Below are 21,999 nucleotides of genomic sequence, written 5' to 3' on the forward strand. Positions count from 1 at the left end.
ACACTAACACACAAAGAAAACATGCAAGAGCTATGCTCTGAAGCAACTGTGTGACATATGTAGTTCATGGACTGTACTGCATTGATGTATGGTGCCTCCAAATATTAATTAAAGGAGGTCTACCTGAATTAAAGTGTTGATAGATTATGTTTAGGAAAAGCTGTGAATATCATATAATGCATACCTCCCAACTTTTGTGGAGGAGAAAGAGGCGATTTTTTTACCCACAGAAGCCACACCCTAGCCACGCCCCCTAACCACACCCCCTGGCCACGCCACTGCTCATACCTTCAACGCATCCACTGGCACCAATGTATATTTATGTATATAATTGGGGGGCATATTCCACTCCCCCTAGACAACGAGCATGTCCCCCCCCCCAGACAACGAGCATGCCCTCCTAGACAACGAGCATGCCCCCCCCAGACAACGAGCATGCCCTCCTAGACAACGAGCATGTCCTCCCCTAGACAACGAGCATGCCCCCCCCAGACAACGAGCATGTCCTCCCCTAGACAACGAGCATGTCCCCCCCTAGACAACGAGCATGTCCCCCCCAGACAACGAGCATGTCCGCCCCCAGACAACGAGCATGCCCCCCCCTAGACAACGAGCATGTCCCCCCCAGACAACGAGCATGTCCCCCCCAGACAACGGGCATGTCCGCCCCCAGACAACGAGCATGCCCCCCCCTAGACAACGAGCATGTCCCCCCCAGACAACGAGCATGCCCCCCCTAGACAACGAGCATGCCCCCCCTAGACAACGAGCATGTCCCCCCCTAGACAACGAGCATGCCCCCCCCTAGACAACGAGCATGCCCCCCCTAGACAACGAGCATGTACCCCCCCCTAGACAACGAGCATGTACCCCCACCTAGACAACGAGAATGTACCCCCACCTAGACAACGAGCATGTCCCCCCCTAGACAACGAGCATGTCCCCTACCTAGACAACGAGCCTGTCCCCCCCTGTGGCTGCGTGCCCTTTTTTGTGTGTTTGTGTTATTTTTGTCTTCCAGGACCGTGCCTGCTGTGGACTGCTTCGGATTCGAAGGATTACATCGATGACCGACAGTTCTAACAAATAAAATGGTCAACGAGGGTGTGTCTGCGTTTTTTGTTCAATAAAATTTTCTGAAAACGGTGTGATTATTTATTTTTTTGCGACACTCTTCATAGTTTGCCGTAGTAGTGGTGCCGGCTAGGTGACGGTGCTCATTACTAAGGGCTGGCCTTAGTGTTTGCCTTAATTTTTTTGGCAAATTCACACTAACGCCCATACCATTACCCTGGTACCCACCGCCACCAGGGGTGCCGGGAAGAGCCGGGTACAAACCAGTACCTGACCGTCTATAGATGGTCAGGTGCTGGGGCGGCTGCAGGCTGTTATTGTTGCGCTGGAATAGCCCCCTAACAGTGGCCTATCCCAGCTCAGTAATGGCAGGCTGCTGCTGCTTTTTTGTATCAGGCTGATTTGAAAAATAGGGGGCACCCCATGCCGTTTTTTCTTAAAATTTTTGACAAAAATATGCGTGGGGTTCCCCCTTTAAAGGGGGCTCCCAGGCTGTTTCCCCCATTTTTACAAAAAAATGGGGGGAAAAACGGCATGGGGTGCCCCTATTGTTCAAATCAGCCTGATACAAAAAAGCAGCAGCAGCCTGCCATTACTGAGCTGGGATAGGCCACTGTTAGGGGGCTATTCCAGCGCAACAATAACAGCCTGCGGCCGCCCCAGCACCTGACCATCTATAGACGGTCAGGTACTGGTTTGTACCCAGCTCTTCCCGGCACCCCTGGTGGCGGTGGGTACCGGGGTAATGGTATGGGCGTTAGTGTGAATTTGCCAAAAAAATTAAGGCAAACACTAAGGCCAGCCCTTAGTAATGAGCACCGTCACCTAGCCGGCACCACTACTACGGCAAACTATGAAGAGTGTCGCAAAAAAATAAATAATCACACCGTTTTCAGAAAATTTTATTGAACAAAAAACGCAGACACACCCTCGTTGACCATTTTATTTGTTAGAAATGTCGGTCATAGACGTAATCCTTCGAATCCGAAGCAGTCCACAGCAGGCACGGTCCTGGAAGACAAAAATAACACAAACACACAAAAAAGGGCACGCAGCCACAGGGGAGGACATGCTCGTTGTCTAGGGGTCAGGGGTAGACATGCTCGTTGTCTAGGGGGGGGGGGAAATGCTCGTTGTCTGGGGGGGGGGGCATGCTCGTTGTCTAGGAGTCGGGGGGAGACATGCTCGTTGTCTAGGGGGGGGGAATGCTCGTTGTCTGGGGGGGGGGACATGCTCGTTGTCTAGGGGGGGCATGCTCGTTGTCTTGGGGGGGGGACATGCTCGTTGTCTAGGGGTCAGGGGGAGACATGCTCGTTGTCTAGCAGGGGGAAATGCTCGTTGTCTAGGGGGGGGGAATGCTCGTTGTCTAGGGGGGGGACATGCTTGTTGTCTAGGGGGGGGAGACATGCTCGTTGTCGCAGTAAAGGGGAGGGGTCCTATGGAGCGCAGTAAAGGGGAGGGGTCCTATGGAGCGCAGTAAAGGGGAGGGGTCCTATGGAGCGCAGTAAAGGGGAGGGGTCCTATTGAGCGCGCAGTGAAAGCCATAAAAAACACATTTGATATTTTCCTTCCCGCTTCCCAGTACAGGGCCTGGAATATTTAATACTGTCACTAGGAAGTATAATTTGTTACGCAGAAACAGGCCGCACACAGCTCTGTACGTGGAAAAATAAAAAAGTTATTGATTTTTGAAAGTGGGGAGTGAAATATGGAAACGCAAAAATCGTTCCGTCAGAGTAATGGAGCAGACGGCCGTGTATGACCATTCTGCTCCATTACTGTCATAGAGCGATGACATGTACCTTATGTGGACCCCAATAGACCCCTCGTTTTCATGATCTATGGGGGTCACATCACTGAAACCCCCACACATCAGCAGGTTAAGCCCTGTCCTATGGATAGAGCCTAACTTGTATTTGTGGGAAAACCCCTTTAACCCCTTAACGCTCTGCGCCGTAGCTCTACGGCGCAGAGAGTATAAGGAGTGTGTGAAGAGGGCTCACGGGCTGAGTCCTCTTCATACAAGGTGAACCCCCACCGCTAATAACCGCAGTCGGTCATTGTCGCCGGCAAAGTTTTTTTTAGAATCGCTGTGCCCCCGAACGTCATCAGGGGTGGCGATCGTTTGCCGTGGTAGCCTCGGGTCTTCTTTTGACACGAGGCTACATGGCTTCTGCAGATTCGTTACAATGAGCCAGAAGTATTGCAGTATATGGTAGGAGCGATCTGACCATCTAGGGTTAATGTACCGTAGATGGTCTAAGAAATAGTGGAAAAAAAAGAAAAAACAGGTTTTAAAAATAAAAAAAATTTATAAAATATTAAAAATTCTAATCACCTCCCTTTCCCTAGAACGGATATAAAACATAACAAACAGTAAAAATCACAAACATATTAGGTATCGCCGCGTCCCAAAATGCCCGATCTATCAAAATATAAAAACGGTTACGGGCGGCGGTGACCTCCGAGGCGGGAAATGGCGCCCAAATGTCCGAAATGCGGCTTTTACACCTTTTTACATCACATAAAAAATGAAATTAAAAATGATCAAAATGTCGCACAGACCTCAAAATGGTAGCAATGAAAACGTCGGCTCATTTTGCCAAAAATGACCCCACCCCCAGCTCCGTGCACCAAAATATGAAAAAGTTATTAGCGTCAGAAGATGGCAAAATTTTTTTATTTTTTTTTTTGCACACATTCGTTTAATTTTTGAAAATGTATTAAAACACAATAAAACCTATAAATCCGGTATCACCGCGATCGCACCGAACCAAAGAATAAAGCTGAGGTGTTATTTTGAGTGCACAGTCAAAGTCGAAAAAACTGAGCCCACAAGAACGTGACACGTGCGGTTTTTTTAAAAAAAATTTCCACATTTGGAATTTTTTGCAGCTTCGCAGTACACGGCATGTTAAAATAAATAACATTACGGGAAAGTAAAATTTGTTACGCACAAAATAAGCCCTCACACAGCTCTGTACACGGAAACATGAAAAAGTTATGGATTTTTGAAGTTGGAGAGCGAGAAATGAGAGAAAAACCCTGCGTCTTTAAGGGGTTAAGGGATTAAGTATATGGTACAATAAAAACAGAATAGAAGGGCACTGGGGGGGGATTAGGGATGGGGGCAGGGGGTCTATGGAGGAAAGTGAAGTGTTTAACCCTTTGCTGCCTGCAGTCACTGTAGAGTACCTGTTATCACACTGCAGCAGCTGCACACACTCGGCTCTGCTTCATCAGACGAACTTCAGTGAGGAGCAGGAGGAGGAGGTGGGGGCAGGGAGCTATTGATGTAGCAGAGCTGGAGAGCTCCTGCCTGCACGGAGGCTGATTTCCTGGGGCTGCTGTGCAGGGGCAGTGCAGAGAATATGACACTCTGCACTGCTCCATCCATCCATCCATCCATCCATGTGCCTGCAAGTGGCAGCCTGAGGACAGGGAGGGCTCTGCCTCCCAGGGGAGGGGATGGGGGAGGTGCCGGCTCTGCAGCAGACAGCCCGGGAGCTGGAGAGGAGGAGGACGCTGCACCCCGCCCCCTGGCTTCTCTGTATCCTGAGCAGGACGGGGGCGGGACTCGGGGGCGGGACTCGGGGGGCAGGACTCGGGGGCGGGACAAAATGGAAAAATCCGTGAAAACGCAAAAAAAAACGGGACTTTCACTTAACGGTCCGTGCAGGCGGGACAAGGGTTAAAAAACTGGACTGTCCCGCCCAAAATGGGACGGTTGGGAGGTATGTATAATGGGGTAGCTCTTTAAGGTGCCAATGATGCAAGCACTGCAACTTATTCAATGGTTACTGTGTACACCTGCCTACTGTACACTTAGTAGTGTATGCTAGAAGTTTTTAGCTCTGTCCGTTCACTCTGTCCATTCCACTAATAAATGTGAAAGCAATCTCCCTTCAAACAACTAATCATGGTCCAAGAGTTGGGTCCCAACAAATCTGATACTATCCTTAGTATGGTTCATCTATTTTGTAATCTTTGAATACCCTTTATTCACTATTTACTAAAGCGACCCTGTCACCAATAATTTAATGTCATTTTTAACTGGTGACAGCTTCCAATAGCCTATGCTATGCTAATTTTAAAAATGCCTTTGTCAGCATTCTATATCAGTGAAGAAATAGAAAACGCGGCCACTTAAAACTTCTTCTTTATTTCGTCATCGGGTAAAAAGTACAGTGGCACAAGCCGGTCAGTGTAGATATTGCGACCAGAATATAATGGCTAAACATCTATGCCTGGGAGGCATTGACATACCATTGCGCCAGTTCTGTTCATGCAAATCACAATTTATAGTGTACGTGACCCTATGCCCATGTGGGCTTTTTTATATAGGGAAGACAATACGACCCCTTTATATCAGATTTAGCAAACACTGCTACTTAGTTAAAAGTAAAAAGGGTGCACCACAGCTCATCAAACACGTAAATAAAATACACGAAGGTAACACACAAATACTCCGTTTCGGAGGCATAGAGCATGTACCAGTACCACCGAATGGTGGGGATCGTCATAGGGACTTTTTGAGAAGAGAGGCACGCTGGATTAAGAAGTCTAACGCAATGGGCCCTCTGGGACTTAATGACAAATACGACATGGGTGTATTTCTTTAACTCAGTCAGAATAGTCATACGTGTGTCCTGATAGTCTTATGTCATAACTAGTATTACGCAATCGTTCAGGTCAGTCTTATATGTTCGTATTACCCCATATTGTTGGATTTTGCATACCTCTTAAACATGTTTTTACTACATACCTCTTATTCATAACGAAAATACGACTGATCCATTGCTTTCTATGCTTCTTACATGTATTCACAAAACGCGTTCTCTTTTTCAATGTGACTGTTTTTATTTTATTGCACAATGCTCTTTAAGAATATAGTATACTTCCGCTCTTGTCTAAGAGCGTTCTGGTTACTAGGTTACAGGGAAGTGACATCCCACCTACTAGATTAAGTACCAGGTGTGGATGCCACTCCACATACGCTAGAGAAAGCGCCGGACGGCACAAAACGGCTGTTGCCTTGTTTTACCCCCTGCTCCCACCTCTATCCTGACTGGCTTGTGCCACTGTACTTTTTACCCGATGATGAAATAAAGAAGAAGTCTTAATGGTGAGTGGCCGCGTTTTCTATTTCTTCACTATTATTTATTGGATTGTCTTAGGCTATACGCTGAGCACCACCTATACGCTTCCACCATTGTGTATGTCATCTCAGGACGATACGTCACTGCACCTAATATCTGTGTGAAGTTTCCTGGATAGTGCCTCTCTTTCTTCGCTTTCTGTCAGTGGATTCTATATCAGTATGGGTGAGTCCTGGGGGGAAGGGGAATGGGGGTAGGGGTTTAGCCGCAGCAGCCTTTGGCCAATCTTCTCATGCATTCTCCCTTTACTCGACATTCATCCAGCTCCCTCCCCTGCCTTCTCAGTGTACATGAGAGAGAGACAGCTGGAAGAGTGTGGAGGAAAGGAGACTGAGACATAGGCACTTAGACTGTTGCAGCTGCTGTCATTTAAAAAAGGGATTGGGGGGGTGGAATATTATTATACAGTAGGAATAGGGCTATATTGGAAGTGGGAGAAACAGTGAAGAATCCCTAATTTACATATTGAATGAAAATGCTATTTTAACTTTAGAAAAGGCAATCTGCTAAATCATCTGTAAATGACCTATGATAAGGTAAGCTACAGGGGCATATGGATAGTTTCAAGTGCTTCTCCTGATGTCAGATTCTGGTTAAAACACTTTACAAAAGCTCTTCTGTTTTTTGTGTAAACTTATAGTCAATACAACTGAATTGAATGTCCGTATAACCTAAACAAAACCCCAGCCCCATGTGTGCACTTAACCTCAGGCCCATAGCAACCATGATATGCATGCCAAGCAGCTAATATCATTATTGTAAAAGAGTTAGGATAGGAGCTTGTATCCTCTACTACTAGAAGTACAAATTTTCACCCTTTGTATTGTCACTACAGAATAAATGGCAATGGTAAAATAGAAATTACTTATAATTATAACCAAAGATGTAGAAATCTCTATTTGTAGCCCTCTTCTAATCATCTTGCTTTTTTACAGGTAAATGGTTAAATTTGTTTGTGTTAAGTAAACAGAAGAGAAATCAACATGTCTGACAAGACCTAATAAGGGAGGAGATCTGTTTATGTTTGCACTTTCCTCCCTTTAATTTGGGGTTAGATAAATACTCGGAAACCCTGGGTGGTCCAGACAAGGAGCTTACTGAGGCAGCTAATGAGAATATAGTTTTCCTGAGGTTTCTCATGCATTTGATGTAACGGCTGAGTACTTCAGGTTTTCTGTTCAGAGAGCTGCATACTTAACATGCAGTCCATATATAAATGGATGCTAGTAAAGTGAGATGAGTAGCACTTCAACCAGGCGAACACCTGGATTAGTGCCACAAGGCGCACACCTGGATTAATACCACCAGACACCCACCGGAATTAGAACCACCAGACACGCATCTGGATTAATACCACCATACACCCACCTAGGTAAATAAAACTCATTCTGATTTCCTTTATGTTTCATATAACTTTCTGGCAACAATTTGCAAGATAAGTAAATGAAGAGGCAATGATAACAATCCCTCTGTAGCAAAATGCATGAACGTTTTTCTGGCATTTTTTTATTAGAAGCTGCCAAAAAGGTAAATGTAAAGATTTTAACACATAATAGTGGAATATCTAGACATTTTACACCATTTAAAATATGTTTGATGCAAAATTGAATTTTTCGTGAAAATTATATTTGAATTTTACTATTATCAGTTTTTTAATAATGGGAGTATTTACGTGTACGTATAAGTTTTTGGGCAGGAAACTTTCTCAACATGCAGGTAATGGCCTGACTCCAGCAAGCAGACGATTTTTATTGTTCCTGTTATATTGTAATTGTATTACTCCTCACTGCATGAAACTATGTAAATACATTTTTCCTATGTAACTTTAATAACATAATTCTTTATTATTATTAAAGTACTTGTTATCCTGTGGGCCTACTTGTGCCCTCGATGTTACACAACCCTCAATATTCATCCTATGTCATGACTTTTATATTATTGATAAAAAGAGAAATGGAATCAAGTAGACTGTAGTACTGTAATATGCCCGTTTTTACATGTATTGACTGGACTTTTAAGCACCCTTCCCATGTTTGTGTAATTGAAGGGCAGCTAGAGTACAGACTATAGTATTTTACAGGTCAGTTGCAGGTCACAGTGTAAATAAGATGTGACTACAATGCATTTCAGCTGACTGTGGCTTACTTTTCACAGTGCTAATGTACAACCTTCCATAAGCTTCCTCTCCTTTCTCTACAGACAGACATTATAGCATTGAATTGCAGCAGACCACACCTCCCCCGCTTTACATTACAAAGGTGCGCTCCTAACCAGACATCCACGCACCAGGATCTTTTTCTCATTTTTCAGTCTGTGACCCTCAGATCTAGTGACACCACATAAATTGGTGAGAAATATAAGTCATCTGTTGTAGGTTATAGTGATTTCTAGCGAACATATAACATAAGTAAATCTTTAGAAATGAGTTTAAGGCGGACCTGTCAGGACTATTTTTGACACTGAACCACCCAAAGGTTCTTGTGCACTGGTGGTTTAGTGTCCTAAATCTTCCATTACCAAGTACCTATGGTATGTTATACTTACCTAATGATGTATCAGCCTGAGCCGCATCAGACCCATCTCTTGTGTTTCCCGCGCCTGCGCAGTCACTTAGTGAAGCCAGAGCCGTACACTCCAGCTTCATTGCACAAGTTCTATAGTTACGGCATATGTGAAATTGATCCGGGGTTTAGTACGGCGGTTTAACTAATGGACAGAGCAGGTACCAAGAGAACTGGATTAAGGTAAGAGTAAACTTTTTGGGATCCTCAACCAAAGCATGTCAAATTGGTCTAACAAAGTTCCCAATGAGAAAATAGTTGACATTTGCAAAATCAAAAGTGTCAAGAGCAATGATTTCTTTTTGCCCAGAAACTTTTTACCTAATATATGTTGGAAAAGCTTCTGATTGCTCCAACAGCACACTGTTTATTGGCCTGTTTCACAGGAGGGAAATTGGTGTAAGAAAATAGTTGTATGGTGTACTACTTGTTAAATGGAATTAACAGAGGCGACATGAAAGGTCTCAGTGTACCACAGAATAGTAAATACTACCACCCAGTAGATGGTTAATGGTTTGAACCACAAAAACCAGAAAGTATGTGAAAACTTTTCTAACAAAAACAATCTAATTTCAGCTTAAGTAAGCAGTATGGTTTAATTATGGACTAAATGACTGTCATACCAAAGGTCTGCTAAGTTATATGAAAATACCACATGAATAACCTATGTAAGGGTATTATGTTCTCTATTAGTTATTTGGTATGTGTGGCTCACCGAAAAAGAGGATTTGATCATTAAGAATTTGTATTACTTTTGTTGGCAAATAAAGTCTAAAGAAAACTATACATATTTATATAGGGTTCAGTATATACATAATGTATGCAGTTTATTTACATTTTGCTAACTATAACCATCTTATATTTATTTACGTTATAATGAATACAATGGTTGATATCATAAATCTGATTAATTAATTAATCAATTAATTAATTGGGAGTTTGAATTGAGCCCCCAAACGCCTTAGAAACACATTGCCGATCATGGAACAGAGAAGAAAACTTCTACTGTAGCAGACCATGGCATCTAAGGGGTTAAACAGCCTTATCGATGTTAACACCAACTGTGCCTGTTGCAGCAGGAGCCCAAATATCAGTTATTACAGGGCGTTAGCTGCAATTTTACTGCTGCCAGCAACACAACATAAATGTAAATTGTGGTGTGGTAAAAACAGATACAGTCAACATGTTCATGGTGGTGATGCACGGGGCAATCACCGTGCCCTGAATGTGCCCAATAGAAAGCAATGGGGTCATGAGTTAATGGCTGTGAGTAGCCCACGTGCCTTACAGTTACGACATTTCAGCAGGTTAGTGTATTTCACTACCGACTTACCACAGATGGCCATATTGTGTTGCCCTATACGCAGTATTTGTAATCATTTCTGCTTATAGTTCTACTTAGACGGAAAGAAAGCATTTAACTTGCACAAGATTCCTGTAGCTGCATTAATACATTTACTTAAACCACAAAAAATTTGAGAGAAATAATCTTCCCTGGGAAATCTGAATTAAGAGAAGATGTCCAAGTCTCACAATAAGGATTTTCTTTTTTCATGAGAACAATTTGGCAATTGAAGATGAAATAAGATCAGCTTGTGACCAGAGAAAGAACTCTTATGAATCCAAGATCTCTGCCCACAGGTCATAGACAGTTCACTACAGGAGACCAAGCAAAAAAAAAACAACCTGCAACACAGTGTGAATGATGACATATATTGTATATATTTATATATTTACCAATGTGTTCCCTGCTAACGCATATCACTATAAGCAATACAGACACAACAAAAGTCTCAAACTTAACATTGTGCATGTATATTGTAGAAAAAATGCAAACATGTTTCTATTTTTGTCTTCTTAATGTAAGAGGAACTGATCCTTCTCCTGAATCTTTCCTTTCTTTGTTAGGATTTATTTCTATTCCTAACAAAGTAAGATTTTGGCTATCTTTGTAATGTGAATCTCCATTGTGCTAGTCCTCTGTTATTCCTGTTAAAAGTTTATGAATAATTTCAACAAGTCGGTTTTACTATCCACCTTGTCATAGTAGTACGTCATCCAAAATAAATGAATCAAATACAGAATCATAAAATAACAATAATACTTTATTAAATATATCAAAATACCAAAAAACTTGGTGTCTCTACACAACCTACAACCTACTCTACAACCCCCCCCCCAACCAATTTATTTAGATGAATAACACAAAGTTCTAAAATATAGTATTGTAATATATTAGGTAATTCAATCATTCCCAAACACAGACATATTGATGCAGCTGAAAAAAAAAATAACATTTTAACACAGCCCATTCAGAAAATATTTTAAGATATGGCTATGGATTTTAGACTTGACAATGGACAAATGTTAGGTACAACGTGCCACAATTCCACATATGACAAATGAAGTGAGAATTATGACAGTGTTTCACGCATATTTTTACACTGCTGAACTTAGCAGAAAGTTGTTAGTAATCCTTCTTCAGGCACAACAGTGAGTTTATATACATTATTGCTTGAGATGGTAAGTTTTTTTGCTGCATGTTTAAATGGCAGGTTCTGTGTTTTATGAATGATTAAATGACAAGGGCTTATTTACGTCTAGCAAAGTGGCAGGTTTTATTGTGAGTGTAATGATTGTTCTGTGGATTTAGAAAATCGGTTGCTTTCTAGGTATCGAATTATTAGTGTTTGCTGTCCCAGTAAACTATCTTTCTAACACTTTCAGCATGACTGGCTTCATCAAACAAAACTGAATTAAAAGGCGTTACTATATCTCGAAGAAGTTTACACTAGGCATCTTGCTTCTGGGTGGATAGTCATCAAAGGAAAAGGTAAATCCTCTGACACAGTAATTTACTGTATGCATAAAACATGGGTATTTTTTCCTTACCCAATAAAATGCCCTAGGGTGCGAGGCTACATAAAAGAAGACATTTATAAAGAATTCCACTATTTAAAATTACCCTTTCTTCACAAGTATGGTATTTAGAGAAAATGAAGAAAAATGTCCATAGAAATGTCCATCATCCCACACCCACTTTTCTGTGATATCTAATGACACAAGCCCGTCTGACAATAAATGTCTGAATGTACTATTCATACTTCTTTAGGCTTTGATCTCGTCAGAACAAGCAGCATCCTGATGGTACATCACAGGAAAGTGGCTTGCAGTGAAGGAGTTAAGAGAATTTCACAGCTATCCTCCAAACAGATTAAGATAAACAAAGGACACCTCCTAATGAAGGGCTAACAAGTGCCACAACTGTACTTTGTATTATTGTTAATCTATTAACACCTCCATTGTGCTCAAACTGTCCATTATCATCTACCATTGGCAAATCCATCTTATTCTATTTGAATCTGCTCTTAATCATATGTTCCAGACCACTAAAAACATCATTGCGTCAAAAAATTTCACCAAATTTAGCTGTATATGACAACCTGCATCAATGTGTCACCACCATTAGGTTCCAAGCCAAGCTTGAATGTGCTCTCTATAGAGATATTGCTGCCATACACATATCTCACAAAGAGTTAAAAGTGATTTGCAAGGCCCCCCATACAGATTATATGGTAGGTATCAGCCAGCACTCCAATAATGTGTAGTCAGTCCAGATTAAGGGATCATTGGCCGAATGAACTTCCATTCCTGATCAATAAAAATAGTTCCTCACCCTATCCTTAATCTCTCACTGCTCCAGATACTACAGTATACTGTTCCCTGTTTTTGAACACACAGAAAATGTTGGGAGATGCCCACTCAACCAATCTTTACTCTGCCCAATGACTGGCTAAATAGAAATCTGGGTATTTTGTGTGTTTCAGGAGACACCAGGAAGGTGAGCATAATGGGGGTCAGTGATCAGTGTATAACTTGTAATATATGTGTATAACTCACATGGAAAAACCTTGTAATAAAACAAAAAAAATTACATCACAACAACATGAAACCCTTATATTCCATAAAATTAAATACTTTAAATACAGTTTGGAATCATAATGGACATTTTTCATGCCAATCAGATAAAGATCTAATGTCATGAATTCAACAATTTTGACCATTAACCCACAGTATATATACACATGAAGGAAACCGTATACAGGTAATTACATACCAAGCTGTATCATAACAATTCATAATATAAACCATTATATAATATATATACACAACAATATATTGCTGTGTAGAAATGGCAGGATTTACCACTAAAACCAATAAATACAAAATAGTGATTTTTGTACAGAATAACAAGCCTCTCAACTCTACACCATTTCCTTCCTCTCTTGTTCCACATTGTTGGCATATCTATTGTTCATTCTGCTTCTGTTTCCCTCACCAACTGTGAGAAGCTGAACTTCTGTTGTTAGCTACTGTAAGCTGGCTCCAAAGGTTGGGGCGAAGGATACAAAAGGCATCATTTAAGTCTTAAAAGAGTTCAAGCCATGGAAGGCTACAAACTGCTCTGACCAAGAAGCAATGACAACTATATGGGAGAACCAAATGGAAATCTAACCAGTAGAGAGACAGACAATTGTTGGACCAAAAGGTTAATTGACATTGAAACACTCCAAAGGCATGTATTAATGATACTTGATATGTGTAAGTATCAAGTAGTTTAGGAGTATTACTGGATTAGGAAAATACATTCTATGGGGCATCGTTTTATTGAAGAATTATGAACAATAATGTAGGTTTTTCCCTAGATGTGGGTAAATAGACCTGTGCACATATAAAAAGATATACACTCTACATGGTGACACTGCACATCATTATTGACAACTATTATTCTACCTTATTCCAATAGAAAAGGTATCATCCTGGATGTAAATATAAAAATCATTGACATGCTAAGAAAACCCTAAAATCATAAAGTTATGGATAATGTAAAGGAGTGTCTCTACCCTTTCTCCACATTACACATCATTAAAACTATTCATTGTGCTTTCACATCTGCTCATTCACACACAAAAGGCTGAAGGGAACATTTAAGCTTCTAGGCCTTGCTCTACTGTTCTTATCACAAAGGGACAGACACTGTTGTACCTCACACAGAGACATTGTGCAGAGGTAGCTCTATAACACTAGACACTGTCACATGCTTGACATATCTGTAGAAGTGGCCATATTACAATCTCTACACAAAGATCACTGTAGAAACACTGGAAAGCCAAGTAATGGAAATGTCATCCATGAGATGTCCCCTAATGAAATGTTATCTATCTGAAAAATCTTGAATTACTTTGGACAAGTTTGTCCTAGGACAAAGAAAGTCAACAATGACTTCTCAAACAAATGGTGTGGAGTAACAGCTTTCACAGTTTAGGGTTTACATATATCAATGGTGTTATTCCTGTGCCAGACGCACCTGATGGCATTCTGTGCACCAGTCCAGTGTCTACAGCCTAACATCGTTACACCAAAGTCTATCGCATACAAGATGACATCTGGCATCAAAACTTATGGGGCTGTGTTTTTGTATGTTTAATAAAAACTATAAAAAAAGGTATTGGATCCTTTCTGGCATATATTTTTCATTTGCATTTCTGGCCTACACTAGAGGAAGACTTACAGACATATCGTGGCCCAGCCTTCAGATACTTGATGCGATACTACATATTTAATAATATATATTGCTTTACAAAACTTGTCACAAGTTTATGCATGTAGCTTTAGCCAGAAAAGGGTCATCTTGTTCTGACTTTTGTATTACAAGTAAAAGATATCATGCAAGGGCTAAAGCACACGGCCAATGTTGGTTCATGCAGTGGATGCATTTCATGGACCTACTACAATGCCAAGCATGGAACTCCATGCATCATAGTGATTTATGATGCAAGCAGTCCTGGCTTCCCTACCGAATTGTAATCGTTTGGCGCTGCTGTTCTGACTTTGGGCATCATATATCACTGTGAGGCACGGAGTCCCTTCTTTGGCACTGTGATTCATTTAGGTATTGACCACAACCATGTGCTTAAGCCATTTAATGAAGATTCTGTTAATATGAGTCTCATAATTACATCAAGTGAAATTACTTTGTAAGTTTCCATCCCATTTGCTCAGAACTGCCTAGAATCAGTCCTTGAGGTACTGGAAATAAGATTTGCAGTGTTTCCCATCAAGGAAGATTCAGATTGCAACTTCATGGAATTCCATCTAACTAACGAGTCTAAAGTGGTTAGCCACTTTATCTCATGTTTTTTTGTAATTTGATCTCTAACTGTCCATTAATCACTATGACAGGACCTTATGATAATATTCACAAATATATGATTAAGGTCCTGGCCGGGGTGATTGTTTATGGACAGTTGGAGATCACGTGACCCTCCATCCGAGGCCATTTTATGGGCAGGAATGTCTGGCTGATGAGGTAAAAGACAGGAGGCTTTACTTTACATATCAATAAAGCAGTGCAGAACATTTAATAGATGTATATTAGTAAATTACCCTATATCCTTACAGACACATTACAAAACACATGAGGTAAAGTGGCCCTTTAACTTCACTAGAGGTTGTGGCTGGCTATGCCGTGTCTGTGGCCCACTGCTACAGCAAGCACTTGTGCCTGCCCAGCTAATTTCACTCCTGCAGATCAGGGGTCACAATCTCATCTCAGGGATCAGGCTATCATCACAATGAATGAATACCAGATGAACAGATTTAACATGGGGTGTGACCCTGTTCACAACAGGCTGTGAGTTTATTACTCTTTTTTTGTGGAATTTGAGTAAAATGTGCAGTCCTTCTAAATTTCATTACTTTTTGTGCCATAATGACACAGGCTTTTCTGTTTGTATAAGAGGTGATGAGGGCATAGTGTCTGTTTCTGCCTCAGGCAAAACAATGGCTGGGCACACCCCTTGTCCTTGAAGTTCTGTAATATAAAGGAATCTGTAATATGAAAAAGGATGGCATAATATTTATGATGTGTTGTTTGTTATTTCACTATGAAAGGGATTTCACCCCTTAAACAAAAACATAAGTGGTTCACCAAGAACCACAATTAATACATCCAGAAAATATTACTTTTGAGAATTTAATGTGTCCAGGACTCACAATTAATGGGCTATGTATTGGAGATCCTAGGGATCCAACACCATGGTTTGGATCAGGTCAACAGTTTTCTACATAAAAGTGATCGAGAAGCAGGTGGCTCCATATACTCTATTGCGGCTCAGCTCCCATTCATCAATTCAGATTCAGTTACCTGCACACAAATGTATACTACCAGTGTGTGAGGTCCATTCACATGCCAATGACAATAGAAGTAGACTGCCTGGGCTGCAAAGACTCACAGGAAAAGGACCTGCTCCATTTTTGCGGCTCCGGCAGTCAGCTCGTACATAGGGAAACCACAGCCATATGTGTGAGCCCTTTGAAATACATGGGGCTGAGTGCAAGCCATTGAAACAAAGGGCTAGCGCATGGCCAAAGACAACTTTCGTGTTCATGTAGCCTTAGATAAACTTTTAGACAAGTGAAACCCAAATCCACATCTTTTCAGATGCAGCATATAGAGATTTTTCTACCTCATTTGAAACAGATTATGTTACTGCAACTCGGCACAAAGCTGTTATTTCTTCCAACACCTGAAGTGCAAATGAAATGATGACAAATCCTGAAAAGCAATCCTGCCTCCTAATCATAAGCGTAACCCATTTACAGGACACATTGAACGTATGAAACCCTGTGTACACAGTACAGATTTCGTAAGAAATTCTGGAGAAGTTTTTGTTTTAGCCGTGAGCTCCACCCTAGTGAAAAATTATCCCGGGCAATTCTTTAACAAGGTATTTGTTTCTTTGAAGCAATGTATTCGAAATAAATCAAAGCTGCCTTAGAAGGCTCTGTCTCTGCACACAGTCTGTTGATGCAGCTGGGAACAATAGACGAATATCTTATTTTTGGAAAGAGATTGATGTTTAAAAGAAAAAATGGTCTTGGACAATGTAAGAAGAAATGTCCCACATTCTGAGAGGAAAGAGAAATAGATTAGGGTGTGCACAGACAAAAATGCCCTATGACCCAACACAATGATGTCAACAGTTTCTTTAAAGTGTTATACTACGCCTTGAAACTAATAGGAAAGGAGTATAATCTACTTTTTGATCTATATTCATTGCATCTCAGTCTGCAGTCACACAGTTTTTTTTTTTTTGGGGGGGTGGTGATTATATATTGCTCTTATTACTGTTTAGGAAAGCAAATGCCAAAAGGACACATGGTTAGTCTATAGGTATGTAAAGAAGCAAATGTTGGGAGAATGTCTAAACATTTATCAATGACCAATGCTGAATAATCCCTGTTCTATTGATCAGTGCCATAAATTTAGGATGATTGGCCACAGTGCAAAGTCTGTGCCAGGCCGGGCAAATATAATGTATGTTTTCTCATCTGGAAAATGACCTCTTATGGGCCCCCTAAGCATCTTGGGCCTTGTTGTGACCGCACCCTCTGCACTCTATCAAGTAACGCCCCTGCCATTGATTCCTGTTTGACATGTGCCAACATTACATGTGTTTTAATTGGCAAAATAATTTTTACTGGTAAAACTGGTAAATACATCCAGGAGGTAAACTTATTAAGAGCTACACACAAATAGCAAGAATAAAAAGCAAGAAGAATGGTAAACACCAGAAAAATCAGATATGAACTGTAAAGTGAAGCTGACCATCTACTTTGGCTGAACACCATGTGGTTGACAGCTATTCCTAACAACCCCTCCTCCTCCTTAAACACAAATGCATGTGTTTTCAATGGGTAGTGTGAAGTAAGTTATGTCCAGATATCTATGGCAGTTGAAAATGAAGGATCAGGCATATTAAAATGCCATCATGCCCTTCTTTTCCTCTGCATCTGTAATCGGGACGCCAACATACACATTGTCTGATTTGATTAAAATGGAAGGTGTGGCCATCATTAAAGGGGGGTTTCCAGGGCTAGAAATAGGTTATCAACTCTTTCCATCAGTTAATGATGTACACCAGTAACTGTGACCGAATCTTTACTGGATCAATAGGTATCACGGATAGATGAGAAACCTGCACTTTTGTTTGGGGTTCTGTGTTCATTCAGTATAGAAAATTCCTTAAATACAATCTTTATAAGCACATTTATGACAGGCGCCATATGATTGGCTGTTACTTCTCCAAAAAGGATATAGAAACATGCAGTGAAGGTAAAAGAGACCAATTGAGGTGATATGGGCAGCAAAAAAATGGGATGTTAGGACATTTATAAGCTATAGCTTAAATATTTGAACACACATATTTTGCCAGGTGAAAAAGCAGGGAACACCCTGGTAGTGAGCGAGCTATGGATATTGTTTACTTAAGGGCACATTTCCTTTTCCATCATGAAAGGTGAAACGTTCTAACAATGTCAATTACAATCATAACAGGCTGCAGATACATTTAAATTACTACTCTAAAGAAATTAATTTTACAACCAAAAAGGCGTGTTTCAGATCGTAAGCTCTCGGGTCAACTTGTCATACTCCTGTGAGCCATAAATGTGACTGCACTGGCTTATTATCCTCTAGGAGTAATATCATATGAGGCACAAGTGCACATGTCATGCACATGGCTGCTAGGAGAAAACCTGGCTTTGGCCACAGCCCTATCTATGAAGACTGCAGTGAAAATCTCCTCCTCCAGTGCATTCTCATAATCAGCCATATATAGCCATATATATTTTGTCATATCTCCTACATTCAGTATTTGCAACCTTTCCAAGGTCATGCTCAAATGAGTAATAGTCTGAAAATGTCTTTCTTTGCTTCTAAGGCTTGAGTTATTGTAAAGGTAGCAGCCATTCGTCCTTTCAGGCTGGAGATGCTCCATGTCTGGAGCCAGAGGAAGAGAAACGCCTCATGCCTCCCTACTCACAATTCGTGGGCTGGACTGCAGTATTAGACAGCATTTAAATGCACAGTATACATTGCATAGGCATCAATTATAATGATATGATCCTAGAATTCACATTAACATGATGTCATAGCACCTGCTGTAAAAAATGCATAGAAATGTGATGGAGCAGAAATTCCTGCTTCCTATTTTCTATTTTTTTGAAAACATCAGGATGTTGTATTATCAGAGCAGCGCTTTTAATATCAAAATGACCATGATAGTCGTGCTTTGTGATTGGCTAGCCGGAGCCTATCATCATGTAAACCATACCCTCTTCCTTCCTGTTGCTTAGGAGCATGAATGATCATTCAGCGTTGCCACCTCAATGTTGCTGAGATTTCAGTCCTCAGCATCTGCCCAGTGATTCCACAAAATCTGAAGCCTCTAGAAGGTTTATGTAAGTCACACACCACTGACATCACCTCTGCCTCACCATGACTGAAGCAGGTTGAGAAAAGTTATATATGTAGCCAAATATCACTGGCAATAGACACCTAAGACTAGAGCGGAGAAGAAAGAGGGCAGGTCTTGGGATTGTATTTGTCATTTTGACAGGGAAGGTTAATATGAATGTGCTACACACAGCTATACATAGTACACAGCTACTTGCCCTTTATCCATCAGCTTTAATGAATCTTATAGTCTATACACAGGACATTTTGTTAACCAAGTAAATGCTTAATACTGTCTGCACTTTCTCCACATATGCCACATAAAAAACACATCCAGCAGTTCTGCTTCTGTACCCAGCAACTGATGTCTATGGTAACAAGGGGATGGACCAAGCTGTTACTACTTATCTCAGAAAACAGATGAAAGATACTAAAGATGGATACAGTATCTGAAGCAAGGCCATTGCTATATACAGCAAGGGAAATCCATGACACCTAGTCACGCAAAGGACAGTTATTAATGGTATAATCCTTCTATCCACATGCTGGTGTTACAGTCAATAACAGGACAAGATGGCCATGTACTAAGGTGTTTAATGGCCACATTGCATAGAAACACATTAGATAAAAAGCAATAACTGCCATCAATTGATAAATAAAAATGTTGTATTTTATTAGAGGATAATATGTATCATATTTTAGGCGAGAGGCCTACGCATGCAGTAAGTTTTGTATTATCTGTTTTCTTTCCATCCAACACCTTATTTAGTTCTTTTTTATTACTGAGGTGACAGAGGAGGAAGCAGTCCCCTTGTCTTTGCTCATCACATTCAGCAGCTGCTGTCTGCTAAAGCAGCAATGCAGATTTCCCTCCCTTCCCTTGTAGCATCTGAGGTGATAATGAAACATTTGGAGACTTATTAGCATAAGATAAGCAATGGGATGCATAAAACTAAGAGTTCAGCGGAACACATGGAAATTGGGGGCTTTCTCAGTTCACCTTTTGCCTTTTTTTGGAGTTATAGCCTTATTGAAGGCCTGAACTTATGCCTGGACACACGGAAAGGCAGAAAGATGCTCAATACAGAATGCAGAATTCTAGTCAAGATGTGGTACTCACGCACGGTCTCCTGCTTTGGATCCAAGCTGCTGACAACCTGCTGGACAGTACCAATTTTCCCTTGCAGCGTTCGCACGCGCCTCGCTGTAACCTGAATATCTGCCTCCAGCTCATGGAAAATCGAGCAGGCATGCCGCGCTAAATCCGAGAGTTGACGTAAAATCCGTGACATTGCCACATTGCTGACAACGCACAAATCCAGAGTGGCCACATCTTTTTCTTTCCCATCTGCAGATAGAGGGTCCCTCTCTTCTGAGGGCACCTGTCCGGAGCTAGCCACCAATTCTTCCCTGGCATTCCCCCGGGGGTGCTGCTGCTTTTGCTCTTCCCCCTGATCCCGGCAACAGCTCCCCTCTACCTGGACGACAGCGTGCCTACACAGCCACTGGGGCTCAACAATCCGCTTGGCAAAGGGCATTGCAGATTGCCCTTCACGTTATCCAACAATAAATCCCTTGCTATCCAATCCTAAGGAAACAACATAAAATACCAAAGAAAAGGGTCAGCTCTCAGAATCCACCAGAAGAAAGCGACAAATACTGTAGCATTCCACAAACCAGTGTGCCACCCCGAAACTGGTCCAATTTTTGGGAAATATAAAGATCTCTCCTTAAATCCTAGCAGTTCCCATTAGCTGGTAGCTGGTGATGATCATAGCCATGGTTTGCATTCCGTGTGTGACAAGGTGTGAAGTATCGCAGTTGTGCACTGCTTCCCTGGATCCTCGCTTCCCTCTGGTCATCCAGTTGCTCTTTGGATGTGTTCTCTCTGCCTCTCTCTGTGCTTTCACCATGCCAGAGTGAGGCAGACTGAAAACCTGGAGGCAGGAATTCACATAGATGTTTGAATGGGGAGGAGGAATTAGTGAGAGACAGGGAGGGGGAAGGAGGTGTTGAGAATCCAAGGGGAGGAATCAGACTGTTTCACACAAGACTCTGCCTTCCTCCACCACATGGAGTCACTGAAGGGCTCGCTCTATAGCAAGATATTCTGCAGCAAAGCGCCTGGCAACTTCCAGAGCTGCTTTGTGCTACCCGGGGCCATAGATTCTACTTCTGGTTTTATATGTCAGATTCCAGATGCAAAAAAATCAGCCTTTACAGAACACACAGACAGGAGTGCCGGAGCCTGAATGGCATGGTACATTTAAAACCAGTCTGTGCGTATGAAAGTATGTGGATTTATTAACCTTTAAGCTACCTGATTAGTGTGAAACGGAACCAATGCCATTGTTAATTTTTTATTGTAGTTATAATTTCATTTCAATAATATTGAGAAAAATAAATCTTTTCATACAAAAAGCACCGCTTTACACATCATTGGGTACATTCAGTATACAAATAAAATAAGACATTGCATAGTATTACAATGTGAACATCACATAGGTGCAGACTGTAATCTCAGATTATCTCTGATTTCTAGAATGAATGGACTGTACAGAATTCAAAGGATAGTCTTTTCACAGCACCACTACAAGCAGAACAACACCCCTGCTAATACATAGACAGGCTGGTAGTTGTGAATAGCGCCCTCTCCAGGCTAGGAGCTGACGGAGGGAGTCATGAACCTTTTTTGAAGGTTTTAAAACCTGGTCATTATATAATAGCAGCTGTAGACTCTACCTGAACAATAGTTAAATGGGTGTAAGATATTAACCAATGAATTGGCTGTATTGTAAACTGGAGTGTGATTGGAGAGGTGCTACCACCTGACCAGGGGGAGTATAAAACCCCTGGGCAGTGGGAGCACAAGTCTCTTGAGAGCACTTACACTTTACCACCAGAT

General features: G+C 41.4%; 1 protein-coding gene across 2 annotated transcripts in view; it reads right to left on the bottom strand.

Annotated features, from left to right (window-relative positions):
• The window catches only part of NHS (NHS actin remodeling regulator), a 160,442-nt gene extending 139,432 nt beyond the window's left edge, over positions 1 to 21,010 (bottom strand). For both annotated transcript variants that reach the window (XM_072136311.1, XM_072136310.1), the window contains exon 1: positions 20,215 to 21,010. In XM_072136311.1, coding sequence (XP_071992412.1) covers positions 20,215 to 20,632 — 418 coding nt within the window. In that variant the 5' untranslated portion in view covers positions 20,633 to 21,010. The remainder of the gene's footprint in view (positions 1 to 20,214) is intronic.
• Positions 21,011 to 21,999: the final 989 nt, after the last annotated feature.

The sequence above is a fragment of the Engystomops pustulosus genome, chromosome 2 (genome assembly GCF_040894005.1).
Source record: "Engystomops pustulosus chromosome 2, aEngPut4.maternal, whole genome shotgun sequence".
NCBI lineage: Eukaryota > Metazoa > Chordata > Amphibia > Anura > Leptodactylidae > Engystomops > Engystomops pustulosus.